Source organism: Cervus elaphus, chromosome 31, assembly GCF_910594005.1.
Source record: "Cervus elaphus chromosome 31, mCerEla1.1, whole genome shotgun sequence".
NCBI classification, from domain to species: domain Eukaryota; kingdom Metazoa; phylum Chordata; class Mammalia; order Artiodactyla; family Cervidae; genus Cervus; species Cervus elaphus.
The window spans coordinates 23,354,472-23,375,750 of record NC_057845.1 but is presented as its reverse complement, the minus strand read 5'-3'; the positions used below and the strand labels follow the sequence as shown (position 1 = coordinate 23,375,750).

At 36.3% G+C, this 21,279-nt stretch overlaps 1 protein-coding gene across 1 annotated transcript in view; it reads right to left on the bottom strand.

The window, feature by feature from the left end:
• Positions 1–6,760, bottom strand: part of SAMSN1 (SAM domain, SH3 domain and nuclear localization signals 1) — a 93,660-nt gene extending 86,900 nt beyond the window's left edge. The window contains exon 1 of the mRNA XM_043892979.1: positions 6,485–6,760. Coding sequence (XP_043748914.1) covers positions 6,485–6,745 — 261 coding nt within the window. The 5' untranslated portion in view covers positions 6,746–6,760. The remainder of the gene's footprint in view (positions 1–6,484) is intronic.
• Between the last annotated feature and the right edge of the window lie 14,519 nt (positions 6,761–21,279).

Genomic DNA, 21,279 nt, shown 5'->3' with positions numbered 1-21,279 from the left:
TCTCTTCCAGGATTATTTTATGTACAATTAGTACGATATGTTTCCCATCTTTGTGAATTTTTATACAAAGAATTGTGATTATTTGTTTTTCTTTTTTACATTTTTTAAATAAGACCCTATAAATTCTCAATGGGCTTCCTTCGTGGCTCAGCTGGTAAAGAATCCACCTGCAACGCGGGAGACCTGGGATCGATCCCTAATTTGTGAAGATCCCCTGGAGAATGGAAAGTCTACCCACTCCATTATCCTGGCCTAGAGAATTCTGGGGCTATTCCATGGGGTCTCAAAGAGTCAGACACAACTGAGCAACTTTCACTTTTACTTTCAAACTCTCATTACAGATATAAAATGGTAGATTTCCCCCCTCCACACACACTCATTTAGAGCCTAAGTGGCTTAGGGGGCACTTGATATGAATTAGCTAAATCAGTGAATACATGGATGAATGAATAAATGAATGAATGAATAAACTGTTGCAGCATCTTCTGTTTTTCAAATTCTTCTCTTGGGTAAATATTAATTCTCCTTCCCTCAAACATTATATTGGCTATAATTAAACATCTGTCACATAAAATACTCATCATTAATTGTTTTTTCTTATTCATTTAGGGCCTTAACATTATTTTTATTACCTTGATTCTCAAGTTAATTAATTTCAGCACAAAGTGTAGTAGGTATAAATATCTTCTGGTACTTTTCTATCCCATTTTCCTGTTTTTCCTTTTGAATTTCTCAGTCCAGATGATCATTTACTCTGCCTTCCTTTTCACATGTTGTCCAAATCTATTAATTAAAACCTGTTCTCTTTCCACACCACGAGAATTCCAAGGTAAACAGATAAAAGTTTAAAGCTGTTCTAACAAACAGCGTTTGCTGTTGGAGTTGGACACAAGGGCATTAAACCATGAGGAATTATGCATTGATGGCTCAGAGCCTGTCTTCCTCTGGGTGGACATGGGAGCAGTCAACTTGGTATATCATACACTGAACCTGTAAAAATAGTAATACCCTCAGCAGTGGGACCACAGAGACTTTTTGTCAGGAGTCTAACCTCACTAACATACAGAGAAAATAATAGAACCTATGAAATTAATTTTTCTTTTTTCCTAAACCATGCCCCTCCTTATTCTCTTTTTACTGGTTCTCTCAATCCTCATTCCTTTTTACACATTTTTTCCTTCAAAGTGTACACTATGAATTCTTACTTGACCATATATATATATATTGAACTTCCATACTATTCATCAAATAGAGAAGAAAAGAAGATACAAATTTGAAAAACACTATAAATAAAGTGATAAAGATGGGGAAAAATCTGGATTTGGCAAAATGATGGTATCACTTTGCTAATAGCAGTGTGTGTGTGTGTACATGTGTGTGTGTGAAGGAGACCTGTGAGGATCTAGTTAGAAGGCAGATTAGGTCAATGAGTTTGCTTTTGACCCTGTAGGTGTTGAGGAGACACTTAAAGGTTTGTAAGGGGAGCAGTAATATTATTAGGTTTGAGCTTCAGAATCATTATTCAGGTAGCATTAATCAGGTAGATTAGTCAAGGAAATTAACCTGGTAGATTAATCTGGTAATGATGTGTCATGTTGATTGAAAGAGGTAGGCCAGCATCAGAGAGACGGAGAGATTGCCAAGGTTGAGACTAGGAAGACAAAAGATAGGCACAGATAGCTTTTCTCCCACAGATCAGTAGTTTTGGAGGGGCAGTATTGAAACTCTGAAATCACTTAGCGGTGGGGCTGTATGACCCAAGAACATTTTCCCAGGTCATTAATTAGAGCACCCAGTACTCCCTATTTGAATGAGAAGATTCATGTAAAATCTTTGTTCCTTTACTTCCAGGTTAACATTAGCACACATTCTGATCCTCTCACTGAAACAGTTCAGTAAAGAAATCGTCCACTCTCCACACTCTCTTTTGGTGCAGTTTTGAAGGGTTCACGTAATACTCCAATAAGACCTTCTAGCTTCACTCTTCTCATTCTCTTCTAACATATATAAAGATGCATGAAGTAGAGATTTGTTTATGTTCCCACCTTGAGATTTTGTATATAAACTTCACTCATTTTTCTTTGACCTCCATGAAATTTTGTTTCTCATTATCATTTTTCTCTCTACACTGCATTTCAATTCTTCTCTGTGTGGGTTTCTGTTGTATTCTCTGAGGACTTTGACTTTCCTCCTTCTGAAAACTTTTGTTATTATCATTTTTAAATATGTCATACTATTTTTATAAAATAGATTTCAAAGCATTTCAGACACTTAAAGGGAAAAATGGATATCTGTTCCTCTTTTTCGTGTCAAGATTACTTCCATTTCTTAATCTGAAAAACTGTTTATTCTCAAAAATCTGAGAAAATAATCCCAGATTTGGAAAAATATATTAGCTGCTATTGTATTATTTTTTAAAATATTAGATTAAAGGAAGACCTCATCACCTTTGCAACACACAAACTTTATTCTTTCTTGTCCTTATTCCTACCAAGCCTACGGCTCACTCTCTTTTGTTGTTTCAAGTTTTTAGCATGCCGCATTTCATAAGTACTCTTCAATCACTCTTCTTGTAAGTTGATTGTAAACACTTGGCTTCAATATTATTTTTGATTGCTTTCATTGTTATCTTTCTTAAGATGCATCTGAATTCCCTCTCAACACCACTCATCACGGATATTAGAAAAGACTGGCATCCTTATGTAGCTTTCCTTTCACATTTCTCTTGTGGTGTATTTGCTTTCATAAATCTCATCTTTTGTCTTCCTCAGTTTATAGCAATTCTATAATCACATCTCTCTCCCCACTCCTCAGATCCCATAGACCTTACAAACAACTAAACCACACATTAAATATCTGTGTGTCTCATTCTCCCCCTCTTGACTTTTGTGAAGAGTCATTCACAAAGAATACATTTCCTTGTCTGGATTCAGCTTGTTTATGGTATTTCAACTGAGTAAAATGTTGCTACTTTCCAAGCCCAGCACAAGCTCTGGACTCTGATTTGGGTATAAATATCACCTGCTATTGACAGAGTCCTGACACTGTTTCATTTAATCATCCCAACATCCCTTGTGTAGTAGACCTTGATAACCTTGTTTTACAAATGAGTGCTTTCAGTATGCAAAAAGTCACACAGAGGACAAGAAATGAGTAGGATCTGAAACCAATACAGAATTGAAATTTTTTCATTAAAGAGGGTAAGGAGTTTGCCCAATCTCACTCTGCTAGTGATGTCAGAGTTGGCATTACACCCAGCTCTAGAAGAACTAGATTTTGAGAGTTTGAGCCTGAAGTTGGTTAGCAGGGAGATGTATCTGGAGGAATGAGGACTGTCTGAAGACAAGTCAATTTCAGGCTGCCTCAAAACTGATACAATGATGAGATCAAAGATACAGGAATCCATTATTGTTGAGATTTCTGAGATCAAGAAACTAATTAGTGGATTAGTTTTATTTCTCCCAAAATGTGGGGTTTAGGCCCTGCTCCAACATATCTGCATATGTTGGTATATTTAGAAAAAAAAAAATCTGGTCACTGCTGACTACCTGTCATTGATAGCAACACTCATTTGAGAAGACTTTTTCCTCAACACTATCTGCCTTCTGTATCTTGCCTAGAATGAAAGTAACTTTAACCCAAATAAAAGCCCTGAAATTATTACAGAAAAATATCAGATATGTTAAAATGAAACTAGATAGTTTTACTTGCTCTTATTATAGAATATATATGTAAAATATAAACATAATACTTTTCCCTCATTCAACTACTTTTACTCTATGTCTCAAATCCCTGAGTGCAAGTGGTCTCATCAAAGTTACCAAACCAATTTAACTCTAACATGTTCTTGAACCCTCTGTCCAAGTCCACTGAGGTTTTCCTGTTACAAATGCTGAACATTACCATCTGAAACTCTGAGCATTCTGCAGATAGGTTTGACTTTCTATAGATAAAACTTATTTACTTAATCATTTAGCTATGTACTAAAATAGACAAAATTACCTAAGTAAAAAAAAAAAAATTACTATGCATACACACCTAAACCAAGATACACACCCACAAACACTCATACAGAAACATGATAATAGAGTTTATATATGATGCTTTCAAATTGTGGTGCTGAAGAAGACTCTTGAGAGTCTCCTGGACTGCAAGATCAAGCCTGTCTATCCTAAAGGAAATCAACCCTGAATATTCATTGAAAAGACTGATGCTGAAGCTGAAACTCCAATACTCTGGCCACCTGAGGCAAAGAGCTGACTTACTGGAGACGACCTGATGCTGGGAAAGATAGAAGGCAAAAGGAGAAGAGGGTGGCAGAGGATAGCCACTATCCTCTGGATAGCATCACCAACTCAACAGACATGCATTTGGGCAAACTCTGGGATATAGTAAGGATAGGCAAGCCTGGCATGCTGCAGTCCACGGAGTCACAAAGAGTCAGACACAACTTAACAACTGAACAACAACAATGACTGCATTAATATAGAACAGTTAGACAATGAAGAAGTAATTTTTTTCTCTAGATCTATGGTAACAAAGTCTATTGGTTTCTAAAACTTCTATTCATTTAGTCAGCAAATGTTACTCAAATATTTGAGTGCCCATGACATTCTGCTTCCCTGGTGACTTGGTGGTAAAGAATCACCTGCCAATGCAGGAGACACAGGTTCTATCCCTGAGTTAGGCAGATCCCCTAAGAAGGAAATGGCAACCCACTCTAGTATTCTTGCCTGGGAAATCCCATGGACAGAGGAGCCTGATGGGCTACGTATAGACATAGGGTTGCAGAGTCGAACATGATTGAAACTACATAATTTTAGTTTCTCTATTACCCCCTGAAGTAGGAAAGGGCAACCCATTCTAGTTTTCTTGCCTGGAACATTCCATGGACAGAGGAGCCTGGCAGGCTACAGTCAATGGGGTCTCAAAGAGTTGCAAACAGTGACATTCTAGAGACTAGGGAGAATTTAAACATAAATTATTTATAGTAAGTAAACTAATGCCCAACTCATCCTGCTACAGGAAGGAGTGTGATAAGCTCCATGAAGATAGGGCCAATGCATTTATTATTTGGCTCTGTGTCCCCAATGTCTAATATTGGGATGCTAATGTAGATTTAATGCCTATACAATGAAAGAAGAATACCCTTAAGTGATCTGGAAGTTCAAAGAAAAAAATTGCTTCTATCTGGTATAACCCAGGCAAGTTTTCTAGAGGACAAAGTATTTGATCTAAGTCTTATGGGTTAGGATGATGGTTTTAAAGGAAAGAGGACTATACCAGGCAGATGAATAACTTATCTGGTGAAAAAAAATTAGCACTCTTAAATCTTAAGAGTATCTGTGCTATATAATTTTAGTTTCTCTATTACCCCCCTGGAGTAGGGCATGGCAACCCACTCTAGTATTCTTGCCTGGAACGTTCCATAGACAGGAGAGCCTGTGGGGCTACAGTCTATGGGATCACAAAGAGTCCGACATGACTGAACTACTGAGCACCTTTCATTTTACGATTGAGAATATTAAGCTTAAAAGGTTTCAATAATTTGCCCAAGTAGCAGAACTTGAATTCAAGCCCAGATTTGTCTAATCCAGATCATTACTCTTTCTTTTGTGCCGTACACCATTAGTTCAGTACGTGGGAAACACTATAATATATTAGCTGAAATCAGGATCCCTAGCATAGGACTGTGAAGGTTCTAGATTTTGGCTTCACAAATTGTTAGATCTGTGACATTGTACCTGTTACTTTTTTGTACCTCATCTTTCTCAATTGTAAAGCAGGAAAGAATTAATATTAGAATATCACTCCCTACATTATAAGGTTGTGAGATTTAAATGAAATAATACATGTGATGTACTTATGAGACTAGCAGGCCCAAAGAAAATGCTCATTTAAATTAGTGGGATTCTTTACCATCTGAACCACTGAGCGACTAACACTTTCATGTATTAATTATCAGTGAAACTTCAACACACCAACAATAATTTAGGCAATTTAGCACACAACATGTTGATCTGAATAAACATCCTTTATCTTCTTTTGGTTAAAAAGAAATCTCTGGAAAACATTGTGTTAGTCGCTCAGTCGTGTCCAACTCTTTGCGACTTCATGGACTGTAATCTGCCAGACTTCTCTGTCCATGGAATTCTTGAGGCAAGAATACTAGAGTGGGTTGCCATGCCCTTCTAAAGGGGGATCTTCCAGACCCAGGGATCAAACCTGGTTCTCCAGCATTGCAGGCAGACTCTTTACTGTTTGAGCTACGCAGTAGTTTATTTGAACACAAGGGAATATATGCAATAGCAACATGACAGCAGAAGTCACTAGAGTTGCATTCTTTTTGGAAAGACAGCTCTAACTCTGCTCACTTTCCAGAGACTGGTAAATTTGACTGATTAGCACGTTTGTTATCTGTTTCTTTCCTGCTAGTACCAAGATCCAGATAAGATGATACATTTCCGTCGTTTTACAAACTTACCCATGAGTGTGGGAGATCCATATCTGTACAAGAAGACTTGAGATGGGGGTGGTGAGTGCAGTGGAAACAATTGTCCCACAGTCCAATCTGGTCAATCTGAAAATCAACATATGTCCACAACGGGTTTTCTGGAAAAGGTTTCCAGTTGTTCCACATCTGAACTTCACCTTCATTCTGGGATAGCATTTCTGCCAAGCTGCATCCAGCTGAAGCACTGGATCTAACCAGTGATGCAGAAATAGAATCCAATCTAATTTCCATTCCTTCCTTCCCCCTTGTGTTAACATTATTAACTTTCCTTTCTTGGCTTTTGGCTAATTTCATACAGGAAATCAATGTTTCATCTTCATCTCCTGAATGATAAAGAAAAATAAGTTAAAGAGGTAAGTCTAATAATTTTGCACATGTAGAAATTATGAGTATTATAATTCCCTTTATATAATAGTAATGAATGAACATTACGGGTTAAACCAGAAAATCATACAATTTTACAAAATAATTTTAAATTAGCATTTCTTTAAAGAGTATGTCTTTGGTATATCAAGTGATTTGTTTTGTAAAAATAGATTTACCTAACTTTTTTTGGAAATTGTGTATAAAGATTAAAGCCAGTTTGATTAGAATCCATGTGGAAATAGTGTACTGAAAGATACTTTAGAAAAATTACAAATTAAAAAAAAATCCTCATATATTATAAGCATGATATGGTGTGTTTTTATTCCTAAGTATTTTTTTTAAATTGTTTGAGGGCACACATACAAGAAGACATATAAAGCAGCAAATCAGATTTTTGTTTTAATTAAAAGAAATGAAATCTCAGTAGAGATTTTCTGAAGTTCTCTTGATAACCTAAAATTCTCTAATTTAATATCAATCTGCAAAGATATTTATGCATAATGTGTGTCTCATAGTGAAATATTTTGGAAAAGAGAGAACAAGACTGAGAAAACAGAGGACGGCATATCTTTGGTCCTATAAAGTTGATCAGTGAGACTTATATTTACATGTACTGTAAGGTGTGATGAAATTTTTGGTAATGTATTAAAATTTATAGGAAGTAGAAACATATATAACCCTTAGTAAATTGCACCATTCATTAACTCTATTTAAGTTCAAATGTTTAGTAAGTGTAAACACAAGATTATGATTAATAAGGCATTCTTGTAAATAAATAAATGAAACTCAAAGTTGCATGACCTGCCAGTGGCATTCACATCAAAACTGAATTGTACTGTTTTATGAGGTCAAGGAATGCAACGAGTGGACAATGCTGGTCCTTATCATCTTGCTGAGCTTTACCCATAGCTTTCTCTTACTCTACCCATGAGTCTGGTTCTGAAGAAGAGAAATGGAGTGGCATAGATACAAAGTGAAATTCAGGAACAGTGTGAGAATATTTGTTTCACAAATAACTTGGCAATAAAGATAGCCCTCAAAATATTTAATAATTATTTTAAGGTCTAATCAAAATGTTTTTCATTAATATATACTATCTGAATTCATCCTCAAGACATTTTTATCAGCTCATTGAGGTTTTTAAGTTATTTTTATTGGACTATAGTTGCTTTACAATGTTATGTTAGTTTCTATTTTATAGCAAAGTGAATCAGACATACATATACACATATCTTCTCCCTTTTGGACTTCCTTCCCATTCATTAAAAAGCAGAAATAGACACAGATGCTGAGAATAAATGTATGGACTCCAAGGGGGAAGGCGGGGCTTGGGGAAAGAAATCAGGAGATTAGATGGACACATATACACTGATATGATGTATAAAGTAGGTAAATAATGAGATCATTAAGTTCTTACTTACCGAGGTTTACTGATGTAGGTTTCATCTCATTCAGACTGGGCACCCTTCCTTTCTTGGTCCAAACCAGTTTCTGCAATCTCTTTAATGTCCCTATGGATTCCACTGGGTCATCACCTGATTTTACAGTCTAGCACAAACATAGCTCAGGGTAAAGAAAAACCTCCACAAAAAATTAAATATAAAATGTGTCGAGATCATAAATGTAGGGAAATTCATAATGTGACCTTAACCTGTAGCCTGAGACAACTGAAGCAATGTCCTGAAAGCACGCCACATTTTGGCGGTTCAAATTTGTAAAGTGCATTATAGCTGGCCAGTCATAATAAAGCAGAACTTTATTATTATTTTTTTTTACCATTTCTTTTCTTTTTACTTCTAAATGTAGCAAAATGGATTGAATCCAGAGCCATCTATAAAGGAGGTATCCCTGCTCAATGTGAAATGGTGGAAAAGAACAAGCCTTTTGCAGCATAACATAGATGGAACCAGAAATTGAAAGGTGCTATTTGCATATGTTGCAATAGACTGATGGTGTTAAAAAAAAAAAAAAAAGGAGCATTATTCAAATTTTCTTCATTTTTTCCTTAGAAATTTCTGGTAAAACAGCGTTTAACTTCTAGTAAAGTATTTTCAAATAATATACTTAAAAAAAATAGCCTCTTGCTTTCTAGAAGATACACAATGAGAAAAGCAAAAACAGGCATCATATTCTATATGATGTTTTAGCATATAAGTGTCATTCACTTATTGTGGGAAAAAATGTATAAAAGAATTAACGTTGCTTTAAAGACAAAGTGTTTTGGAAGATGCATGGATATTTGTCACTAGTTTAATGTTGATTAATTTGTATTTTCACTGATTTTACTTATTAGTTTTAAGATACTGCTCTCTTAAAGACTTCAAAATGTTTTGGCAATTAATACTTTATGTGCTAAATGCTATACTAGTGGGTAAAATAGTTGTATTCTGTTGTATTAGCAAGATAAGAAGTAATACATAGAGGAATACATCTTTTTCATCCAGAAAACTCAGGATTCAGAAATATTTCTCTGCCTGCTTCTGCCTCATTTCTTTCCATCGGACAGGTGATAAATGACATCCAAATAGATACTGCAATTTTCAAATGGCGAATGATTTGCTTCCTCATTAATGTTTGGATGAGACACATTTATAACAGTGCTTCCCATCCTTTGACATAGACTATAAGCCCAAAGAAATGTTTGGAAGAAACAGATCTCTCGCATGCAAATATTTCCAATTATTAAATTTAGTTCTTATTCTTGATCTTTAAGAATGACTTTGAACAACCAACATAAACTTGATGTTCTGTCTCTGCATAATAGTACCTAAGTAAGAACCGTGATGTTTTGTCAGAGAAAGCCATACTTATTTGCAATAAGTAAATGAAAAAAAAAAACACTGAATCATCTTAATCTTTCAGAAAGGACTGTGAGGAGATTTTCTTAGATATGCAAAATCTTTCTTCTTTTTCCAAAGGTCATGCTCAGCTCACCACAGTTTCTGTTGCTAGTTTTCCTTTGTATTGTTTTCCCTAGTATTCCTTTTCAGTACTTTCTGAGTTGCTCAGTTTTATGCTTCGGCTGCGATGTCAGTTTTTTGTCCGATTCTTCGTGACCCTATGGACTGCAGCCTGCCGGATTCCTTTGTCCATGGAATTCTCCAGGCAAGGATACCGGAGTAGGTTGTCATGCCCTCCTCCAGGAGATATTCCTGACCCAGGGATGGAAGCCCCATCTCTTGCCTCCCTCATTGCAGGCAGATTCTTTAGCGCTGAGCCACCAGGGAAGCCCATTTGGTTTTATAGGTCTTCTACAACTCAGGAAGAGGCATTTTCTAATCCTTAGTCCCTTCCAGAAATGAGCTGGAGTAATGAGCTGGCACTGCAGAACCACTGAGCACAGTATTTTTGTTTGTTGTACTTATTTTCTTACGGCAACCTAGTCCTCTCACAGACAGAGCCTAATGTCTCCACTGAAACACTGGCATCAAAAATAAACTTTTCTCTCCTCCTTCTTTGTGAAAACGACTTTCACTTGATTTGGGGGAAAATGTTAGATACCATGGTAACTGAATTTTATATTAACAATTGTGCCTAGGAGAAATGGAAGCACTTGAATAGTGTCTAAATTCAAATGAGTGAGGTCCATGGCCTAGAGGTGTTCAACCAAACAGACCCCTCATTATTTTGTTCATACTCTAACAAAGCTTTTTAAAAGCCCAGTGTTGTTAACTTTTTTGTCTTTATTCACTCACTCATCTTTGAGTAATTACATTTCATTCATTTTTGTGCATGGCAATAAATGTTTGTAAATGTAAATACATTTTTTTTATTTCATATATGTGTTTTATCTATGAAATGGATTATCCATAATAAATTTATTATATTAGTCTGGCTACTTTCTAAATGCAAAGTACTTCTGAAAAACCTTGTCTTGCTATTAGATAGCATATATACCTGATGGATGAAAGTTAGAGTTAATATTATTATAAGAGATATGGAATCATTAAGATCATCTATTAAAATAAATTATCTATAATATTTTAAATAATGTTATTCACTACAATCTTCCAATCTGTCACCTGTATATCTGTACTGAATTTGATTAAAATTTTAATAATGTGGCTTTTAATTTCTAGATGTTTTCTAAGAAGACTGACCTGTAAATTAAACTTACCAGTCAGCAAACTTTTATTGAGCACCTACATATGCCAAGCACTATCATACATTCTGGAGATATGGCATGGGGCAAGTAAGATGGGATCCCTGCTTTCACAAAGCTTATATTCTAGAAAGAAGTGACATACCATTAACATGTAAACAAGTACATGAGCAGTAAAATGTGGCACAAGAAGTGCTGTGCTAATTAGGGTGATGGCTTGGGGATGGGGTGTTACTAATTTACATTAGGTGATCAGAAGGGTTTCACTGAGGAAACAAATGGGAGGTTTGAATGAAAAGAAGGAACCAGATGTGAAAATTTGGAGATCATTTTGCATTCAGTGGATGGTGAGGAACATCTCAGCTGAGACTTGAATTATGGAAAAAAGTGTGCCAAGGAAAGAGCAGAGGGAAGGGAAATCCTGGAAGAGGATGTAGATTGTGCAAAGGTTTTAAACTGGAATTCACGGGAGAATTCTTAGTGTATGAAAAAGGAAATGAGGGCACGAGATAGAGCGAGAGATTTAACTCGGAGGCTTTTTTAGAGCAGGCTGGGGAATATGTATTTTATTCTAATCAGACGAATGATACAACTTGGTTTATATTTTCATTCATCTTCCCTCTTTATTGAATTTTGATCATCTTCTTTTTCAAAAGATTTTTCCCGATAGCCTTTAAAGGTGTTCTGATCTCATCCATCTTTAATTCACCATCTTTTATTTACCACTCCCTACTCCCTTTCCCAGGCATGCTCCCCAACATAGTTAACTGTATGTGCTTCCTTTAATTTAATCTTTTTAATTTCTCATCGTTTCAACCCACCTCATGTACTCATCAATCAACTTTTGTCTCTCCTATTCCATTTAAATTGCTGTTGTGGTCCAGTGAACTCCCCAAACTCCATTACTACTTGATATTCGGCAATATTGACCATGATGACCTTCAGGAAACATTGTCTTTGCTTGGATTCTGTGACATCATGTTGCTGGATTTTCTTTCACCTTTTTTGGCTGTTCTCTTATATGCTGACACCTCTTTTTCTGTCAAAATTAAATTCCTTTAGAACTAGCTCTGGATTTTCATATAATATTGCATCACTTTTTCTCAACTACACACACACACACACACACACGGCTTTTAATAGAAAGTATATGCTGATGATTCCCAATTTATCTTTGTAGGACTTTCTTCAGAGCTTCACACTCACATATCCAAATTTCCATTTTCAATGATTTCTGAGCATGATCATGACTCTAGCCTCCCCCAGACCTGTTTCTCATCTGGTCTTCTTCAACTCCCTGAATACCATCTTCATCCTTTTGCACACTCCATAAATTGGATTATCACCTTTGTTATTTACCTCTCCTCTGTTTACTTATATTCATCCAACTACTGAGGTTGGTTTATTCTCAAAAATGTGTCTTGAATCTCTTTCCTTTTTCCATATCCACTGTTATCACCCTCGTTTAATTTTCTATTATCAAAACTATTGGCAAGTCTCCAGTTTGTTTTCTTTTAGTCTTTGTCCCCACCCCCCACTTTAGTTGTGGGTTTCCCTGGTGGCTTGGTTGGTAAAGAGACCACCTGCAATGCAGGAGACATGGGTTTGATCCCTCCCCTGAAGGAGGGCATGGCAACCCACTCCATTATTCTTGCCTTGAGAATCCCATGGACAGAGGAGCCTGGTGGGCTATATAGTCCATAGGGTCGCACAGAGTCAGACACAGCTGAAGCAAACTTAGCGCGCGTGCACACACCACTTTAGTTGATTTATAATATAGAGTTCTCTCTGAAAAAATATAAATATGGTGATATTACTATTTTTCTTAAATTACTTCAGAAACCCAAAATGTTCTCTAATAAGGTCCATAATACTTAACTGGATCTATGAGGGCCAAGTCTTTAGGGTCCCCTCTGGCTCACAAGGTGTAGACCTTTCGGTTCCCAATCTACACCATTCTCCTTTCTCAAGTATTTTATATCTGCTCCTCCTTCTACCTTGAATGTTCTTTCTCCTTCTCTTGACCTGATTAATTCCTTCCTACTCACCCTGGAACCTCAGTCTAATGTCATTTTTTTCCCCCCAGAGATCGGTCCTGACTCCCAAGTCCAAATTAGGTCCCCATTCTTTTCCTTCTTGTCTTTCACTGCAATTTCAGGATTATGTAATTGTGTCATCATTGGCTAAATGTCTTTCTTCTTCAGCAGGCTCTAAACTGAAGGAAGGCAGGAACCATATCCTTCTGTATAGGTATCATACAGTATCCTTAGTATCTGTAATATTAACAGTTAGTACTCCATATGAAGTAGTTAAAATAATAACATGAAATGAGTGATGAGTAAATGGATGAAGATTTGATTTGGTAAAATCTACCTATTTCTTCAAAATGTAATGAATAATGCAGAAAACAGAATTAGGAATCAAGAAATTAGAGGAAATTTAAAAAAGATTTTATTTAGTTTACTTACTGTTTTTCTCCATTAAGACAATAATTATATGTGAATATAAATTAAATATTTCATGCATATATTTTAATATGTATATGCTATATCTTTTGGGCTTCCCAAGTGGCTCCATGGGAAAAGAATCCACCTGCAATGCAGGAGACACAGGAGATGTTGGGTTCAGTCCCTGGGTTGGGAAGATCCCCCTGGAGGAGGGCATGGCAATCCACCCCAATATTCTTGCCTGGAGATTCCCATGGACAGAGGAGTCTGGCTACAGTCCATAGGGTCATAAGCAGTTGGACATGGCTGAAGCAACTTAGCACACACATACTATATCTTTTATATATAAATGTGCAGTTCTTTTAGTTCACTTGGCTCACATTCCTTAAATAATGTAAAATTTTTGTTACAAGTGTTAGATTAAATGCACCTCATTTTCTGACACTTTGCTTGACTATTAGTATGATAGAATAATTTTTAGAAAATAGCATCAATGAATTATTGAACTAGATTAGTCCTACAATCATATTTTATGGGCCAGGATGGAACTTACTGAACATCTAGTCTACCAGCCTATTTAAAAAATGAGAAAACCCAGAGAAGTTAAGTGGCTCATCCAGGGAAAGACAATTCATTAATAACAGAGCTAGGATGAGAATCAAGTATTCTGACTTTTAATCCAATGTTCTATCTCACAAGAATTTTAGGAGCCAAAATAATTACTAGTTATCTAGTGTTGAGAGTCAAATTTAAGATCAACCAAATTCTAGCTTTTGATTTATAATTTAAATATGGTTCTCCAATATAGAGGATAAGTATCAGGTACACACTTAATTTTATAGGCCTATCCAAATATATATATACATATATAATATCTTCTTATATATATCTCTTTATATATAATATATGTGAATATTTAATATTAAATAAACATACACACATATGTTCTCTTTCATATGTATATTTTGCTCCAAAGAAATTTAAGTCTCTTCCAATTTTATCCCCTTCCTTGTACCCAGGAGAAATTTGGGCTTTTGGAGGCCAAATAAATCCAAATAATTTAACTGTTTGAATTATGTTCTCTCCCTACTAGCGAAAAGGAAGTTGGAAAATAACATGATAGACCTTGAAGAAAAATAATTTCCCTTTGTTCTTTTTTTGTTCTTAATTTCTGATTTAGAAAAAGTTTCCTCTCTAGTGAACTCTTTAGCAAGTATTCAAATGGAAAAAGCCAGATCACCTGATATGTATATCACAAAATTTCTTCAAGAGAGGAAACAGAGGTTTTTAAAAAAATATTTTCTTAGTTTATTTTAAAAGGAAGCTGTAATGAGCACCCTGAAGTGAAACTTCAAGTATTTTTATGTATTTTGCATTGACGGTTTCTCTTTTGTAGTCTTATGACTCTTCACTTAGTTACAAGATTATTACCAAATCTTAAGACTTTGCAGAAGAGTTATTTTAATGCTCACAAAACACTCTTAAGGGAAAAATCAGAATACAACTTTGTATAAAAAGTGTAAACACCACTTAAATGGCTCCTTTATTCTTTATATACTGTGAATTTTCCAAGTTTTCTACAATGAAGATATATTACTTCTATAACTGGGAGACGTTCTATCATTTAAGAATACAGGTTCTTTTAAATCAAATCTATTTCTGCCAAAACTAGATCCCCATTCTCTTTTATATGAAAGTGATTACTCTCTATTTATGACCTAAAATATACTCTAAAAGGATAATTTGTAAGGTCCAATGATCAATTAACATTTAGTAACTCATTGGAGAGCAATAAAACCAAGAGGATTATGAACTAGGATCGATCAATGCAAACACATGAAAATAAACAAGTTTTCTTTTAGAGGTTATTTTACTGCTTCCTTGGAACTACAGTGAACTAAAAAGACAGTTTGAAAATAATTCATTTATGCAAATGAAATATTGATTGAAGAAATAATTGGTGGAAAAATTGCCAAGTTGATGTTAGAGTACTTATATAATTACAATTACAAAAAGTATTATTTCTGTGATAGAAGTTAAAATGAAATGCACACTAACAGTATCAGCATTCAAAATAGTGTTGGGCACAATAAAAATGTCATTGAATGAATAGGCGGTTGAATACATTCGTTAATGAAATGGAATATATTCTCCTAGAAGGTTTAAAAGGTATTTATTTATTCATTCAACACACATTTACTGGACATCTAACCTGTGGAAGAGGCTTCCCTGATGGCTCAGTTGGTAAAGAATCCACCTGCAATGCAGGAGACCCCAGTTTAATTCCTGTGTTGGGAGGATCCACTAGAGAAGGGCTAGGCTACCCACTCCAGTATTCTTGGGCTTCCCTTGTGGCTCAGCTGGTAAAGAATCTGCCTGCCATGCAGGAGACCTGGGTTCTATCCCTGGGTTGGGAAGATCCCCTGGAGAAGGGAAAGGCTACCCACTCCAGTATTCTGGCCTGCAGAAGTCCATGGACTGTATAGATCATGGGGTCACAAAGAATTGGACGTGACTGAGCGAATTTCACTTTCACTAAACTGTGGGAGATGCAAAAGAGAATAAAACAGTCTGTCTGTCTTGTGATGCTCATTGCTTACTATGAGTGATTTTGAAAACCAGTCATCTAAGTTTTTGTGTCTGTCCCCTCCACTGAAAGGTGAGATCTTTAAAGTTCCAGTACATCTCAACCCTGGTCTTTGACATGCTCAATACATGGGAACTGAATAGCTGGTCAAAAATACATCTGGAGGAAAAGGCTTGTCATATGAAAGATACAAATAAAATGTGATGGTTATTCACAGGAAAGAAAGATTGCATCGGGTAAGATGGGGAAAGGAAATGCAGGCATTGGAACAGCTAAGCAGTGTAATTTACCATGTCTAACAAAGCCCTTTATGTAACATTATTATCCCACTGTATAAATATAAATCACTTACTCAAGTTCTAATACAGGTTTCTGACTCCTTCTCCTTCCCCTCAAGCAGATTCGGGGAGGCATAAAGTAGGGCTTCCCTGGTGGCTCAGAGGTTAAAGCGTCTGCCTGCAATGAGGGAGACCCGGGCTCGATCCCTGGGTTGGGAAGATCCTCTGGAGAAGGAAATGGCAACCCACTCCAGTACTCTTGCCTGGAGAATCCCATGGACAGAGGAGCCTGGCAGGCTACAGTCCATGGGGTCGCAAAGAGTCGAACACGACTGAGTGACTTCACTTTCACTTTCTTTCTTTTTCACTTTCAATTCTGGTCTTGGAATAATGTGCCAGCTAGGCTCTATTTCCCAAGAATCAAGGAAGTTACCAGTTCATGGCCATCTCTCCCCATTTCTGTATGAGAAGCCAAAAATGTTCTCTGCTCATTGACCCATAGGTTGGGATCGGTCTTTTACTGTGGAGGCGCTGCCAAGTCAGCTGGAAGCTGCCAGGATCACACAAGTCAGAGATGCAAATGGGGTTGTGTTGGTTTAAGGGGAGAGACTGCAGAAACAATATCTTTCTTACATCCCTGTAATATCCTCTGCTTCGAAATTTTGAAGAAATTTTTGAAACTCTTCATAAAAATATTTTTGAGGGGTTGACCTCAAAATAACCAAAAAAATGTGAATGATAAGAAATTTAAGAATCAGCATACAAGTTAATGGACTTTCAGGTAGCACTAGTGGCAAAGATCCTACCTGCCCATGCAGAAGACATCAGAGACTCAGGTTCAATCCCTGAGTTGGGAAGATCCCTTGGAGGAGGAAAGGTCAACCCACTCCAGTATTCTTGCCTGGAGAATCCCAAGGACAGAGGAGCCTAGTAGACCACAGTCCATAGGGTCGCAAAAATTGGATATGACTGAAGTGACATAGCACACACGCATACAAATTAATAAATTTTTATTAAGCACCTGTTGAATTCCTAGCAATATAAGGACTTATGGTTATAGGGAATTACATAGAAAAAATACAACTCTTGTATGTAGGAGTTATAATTTAACATAAACAACACATAAATGAAAAATGTCTGGAAAACCTAGTTTAATAGGACTAGTCTTGGTCTGCAGAAAAGTGACTGCTCTGTTGCAATGCTTTGCTTTTTGACTAGCCACGTGCACTTGAGCAAGCCACTTCACTTCCCTATGTGTCTACAAAATGAGGAGCTGGAACACAGGAAATTGTTGATGTTGAAATAAGTTTAGGGACATTAGATTATAGAAGTATCCCTTTTGTTACCTTATGTGGACTCTTGGACCTCAGAAGAGTATCAAGGAAAAAATGGGAACGAGCTGCTATTAACTGTGGATGATTAGCTTTTGAAAAAGATTTTGAGGACTTCCCTGGTTCAATCCCTGGTCTAGGAACTCAGATCCCACATGCTGCAGAGCAACTAAGCCTGTTCACTGTAACTGCTGCACCCGTGTCTGCAACTAGTCTTCACACTGCAAGAAAGATCCTTCATGACACAATGAAAGTCCTGCATGCTGCAACTAAGACCCAATGCAACTAAATAAATAAATAAATATCAAAAAAGAAAAAGGTTTTGTATTCATTTAGTCCAATACATTAAGAGTGAGAAGACTGAGGCACAGAAATATGAATTTAATAGCTTAAGAGCAAAGTCAGTGGTAGCTCCAGGTCTTTTGATCCAGTTCTTTCACTTCTGTTTCTAATTAAGTTATTTCTTACTCCTCCCAAACACATAGCCTTCTTTTCATCTGGGAAGTCCTTCCAGTATTCATTGGGATTCAGTTGTTTTTTCCCCACAGCTGTTTGCTATTTTAACTAGTCATTAAAAATTTAGAAGGCATGGAAAACAGCAAAGGTAAGGTACAGTAATTTTTTCTGGGAATAGAAGTAATATTTAAATAATTATCTTTCCATCACCTCTTCCTACCTAGCATAGCTATATTCCTTAAGCAAAAATCTCTATTAAGAAGACTACTATTGAAACTTCAATGTTAATATGTTAATTATCTTTGGGAAGAGAGGGCCATGAATGGAAACATCTTGAAACTGGGCTGCTCTCATAGCTCAGTTGGTAAAGAATCTCCTGCAATGCAGGAGACCCTGGTTCGATCCCTGGGTTGGGAAGATCCCCTAGAGCAGAGAAAGGTCCCCCTCCCCCCAAAAAAATGCTGGAAAATACTCCAGTATTCTCGCCCAAAGAATTCCATGGACTATATAGTCCATGTGGTGGCAAAGAGTCAAACATGACTGAGCAACTTTCACTTTCACTGTATTTGTACCTATGTAAAGAAACATGATTTTTTTTTGTAGATGGTTACTTTCCAAAGAATCTGAAAGCTTATATTGCATTCTGGGAAATAATGATTAAATAAAGTTGTATAATTTATCTTACAGCATTCTCAAAAGTCCATCTAGAAAAAGAATTTCAAAAAGGACTTACAGTCTACTCAAGTCCATAATACTTCAAGACTTGCTGCTGTACATGAGTGTCCTGGAGATTTTCCACACCTGCTATAAAACATATTCTTTCCCTGAACCTTTGTTTAGCAATAGCTCAACCAGGAAAGGAAGGTGGTTCATGTGATCTGAAGATTTCATTGTCGTAAGAGAGAGCTGGAATACAAAGGATACCAGTTATACTTTATAACACTAAAAAATTTTCCATGCCCTAGGAGAAGTTGCTAAATTTTAAGGACTTTTTTTATATGAAAAACTCATTTCCTTCTTTGAAGGAAATGCTTTATGTTTCTCTTGGGTCAGGAAATTTCTCAATAAGGACAAGTCATTTTATGTTCTCTAAAAACATTTCCATGTGGCAGCTGAAAACCAATGTAACAAAGAACACACACTATAGAACACAGTACTTATAGCATTAAAATTTGGGGGAAAGAGATAGAAAAACCACTTAAATAGAATACCATAGGCTTAATGTGTCTTTGACAGAGAGATGGACTTCAGTATTCAAAGGTCACCCTCTTTAATGCTAAAGAAAGAAAAGATTGATGTTGACATTCTTAAAAAACAAAAACAAAACTGTACAAAGGTACCAAGATAATTGGGAAGGGATTCATTTTCTCAACCATGATTATCGTATTATCAAAGTACACTAATTTATGTTTCACCATAATTTCATCTCCACATACATGTGTACAAAGATGAATATGTATGTTCATGCAAGCTTCAATCAAGTCTGACTCTTTGCAATCCCATGGACAGAGGAGCCAGGTGGGCTCCAGTCCATGGGAATCTCCAGGCAAGAATGGAGTGGGTTGCCATGCCCTCCTTCAGGGAATCTTCCCGACCCAGGGATCGAACCTGTGTCTCTATGTCTCCTACACTGGTAGGTTCTTTACCACTAGCACCACCCAACCAAACACAGGTTTGGTCCCTGGCATTAAAAACAATTTTTGTCTGGGATACCATGAAACTACAGCAAAAGGCACTGGATAGAGTTTATAACAGAAAATAGACATGGATTTCAGTCTTTCTGTCAGATTAAGAGGAGTTTAAGGAGAGGACATAATGTTCATTGAACATTTTTAGGGGTAGTATACATATGCTGCTTCATTTAATATTTTTAACAGTCGTAAGAAGTTTTTCTTTCATCATTTTACACATAAGGGAACTGAAGCATAGAAAGTTTAAACAAGTCCAAAGTCAAGAGTTATGACTCAAATAAAGGCAAAGCAAGTTTGGTTACTATACAGTTCAAAGCTAGGCAGAAGCCCCACAAGGTCTAGTCTAGGACCAAGAGGTAAAAAGTGGAAACTGACTGTAGCTGAAGTGACTGAAACCAGTGCTGAGGGACTGGATTTTATTCTGCCACTGAGTGCAGAGTGTGTGCGTGCTCAGTCATTTCAGTCATTTCCAACTCTTTGTGACCCCATGGACTGTAGTCTGCCAGACTCCTCTGTTCATGGAATTCTCCAGGCGAGAATACTGTAGTGGGTTGCCACGCACTCCTCCAGGGGATCTTCCCAACCCAGGGACCAAACCAGGGTTTCTTATGTCTCCTTCATTGGCAGGAGGGTTCTTTACAGTGCCACCTGGGAAGCCCAGATTTTTAAAGAATTAGGCCCACATTTTCAGGTGTGTGTTTCATTTTATTTTTTATTTTATTTTATTTTTTGTTAAAAGAGAACAAAGAGCAATTTCGGTTTTTATTATAATGATTTTTTTTTTTCCATTTTAAAGACTAGCTTGGCACAGTTGAAATTACCAGGATGGGTTTACTATCCATTTTTAAAATTATACAATTCTTCAAAAAATTGAAATAATACTAACAAGTACCCAAATAATTCCTATCAACCTTTTGAAATGATCAAGAAGTGAAAACACCCTCAGGTATTTAGAATTAGAACTTGGCTAGATAATATAGCTGGTTCATAAAATTCATTTGTTACTACTAGCTATTTCCTTTTCTGTGAATAAACTAAAAGTTAAAATGAGGGTCACTTAAGCTCTTTTCTTTGCTTTAAAAGGGACAATAGATAGACAGATCTAGAAATAGATAAGTATAACTTTGGATACTGATACAATATCTAGTCTGATTTTAATTCACCAGAGACAAAGATGTGGATTTCATAATATTCCATGTTCTTTGAATACCAATTAAAGTCACTCTTTAAAGTCTTACTTTTTTAAAAAAAAAAAAAAAGGTTATTTTCTATTCTCACTACCAAATAGAGTTCTATATACTATTTGCTAAATGAGTTATAATCTCACTTATGGGATATAGAAATCCTCCTTCACCTGTCTACCTATAGCTTCAAAATATTATTAGGGTAGCTCTGGTGCTTTTAAAATATGCCCACAAATTGTTTTATACTGCTCTCTTCAAAAGATGGGTCACAATGTTCATCCACTTAGTTTGAGATATATTTAATTATTTACTCTCAACAAATA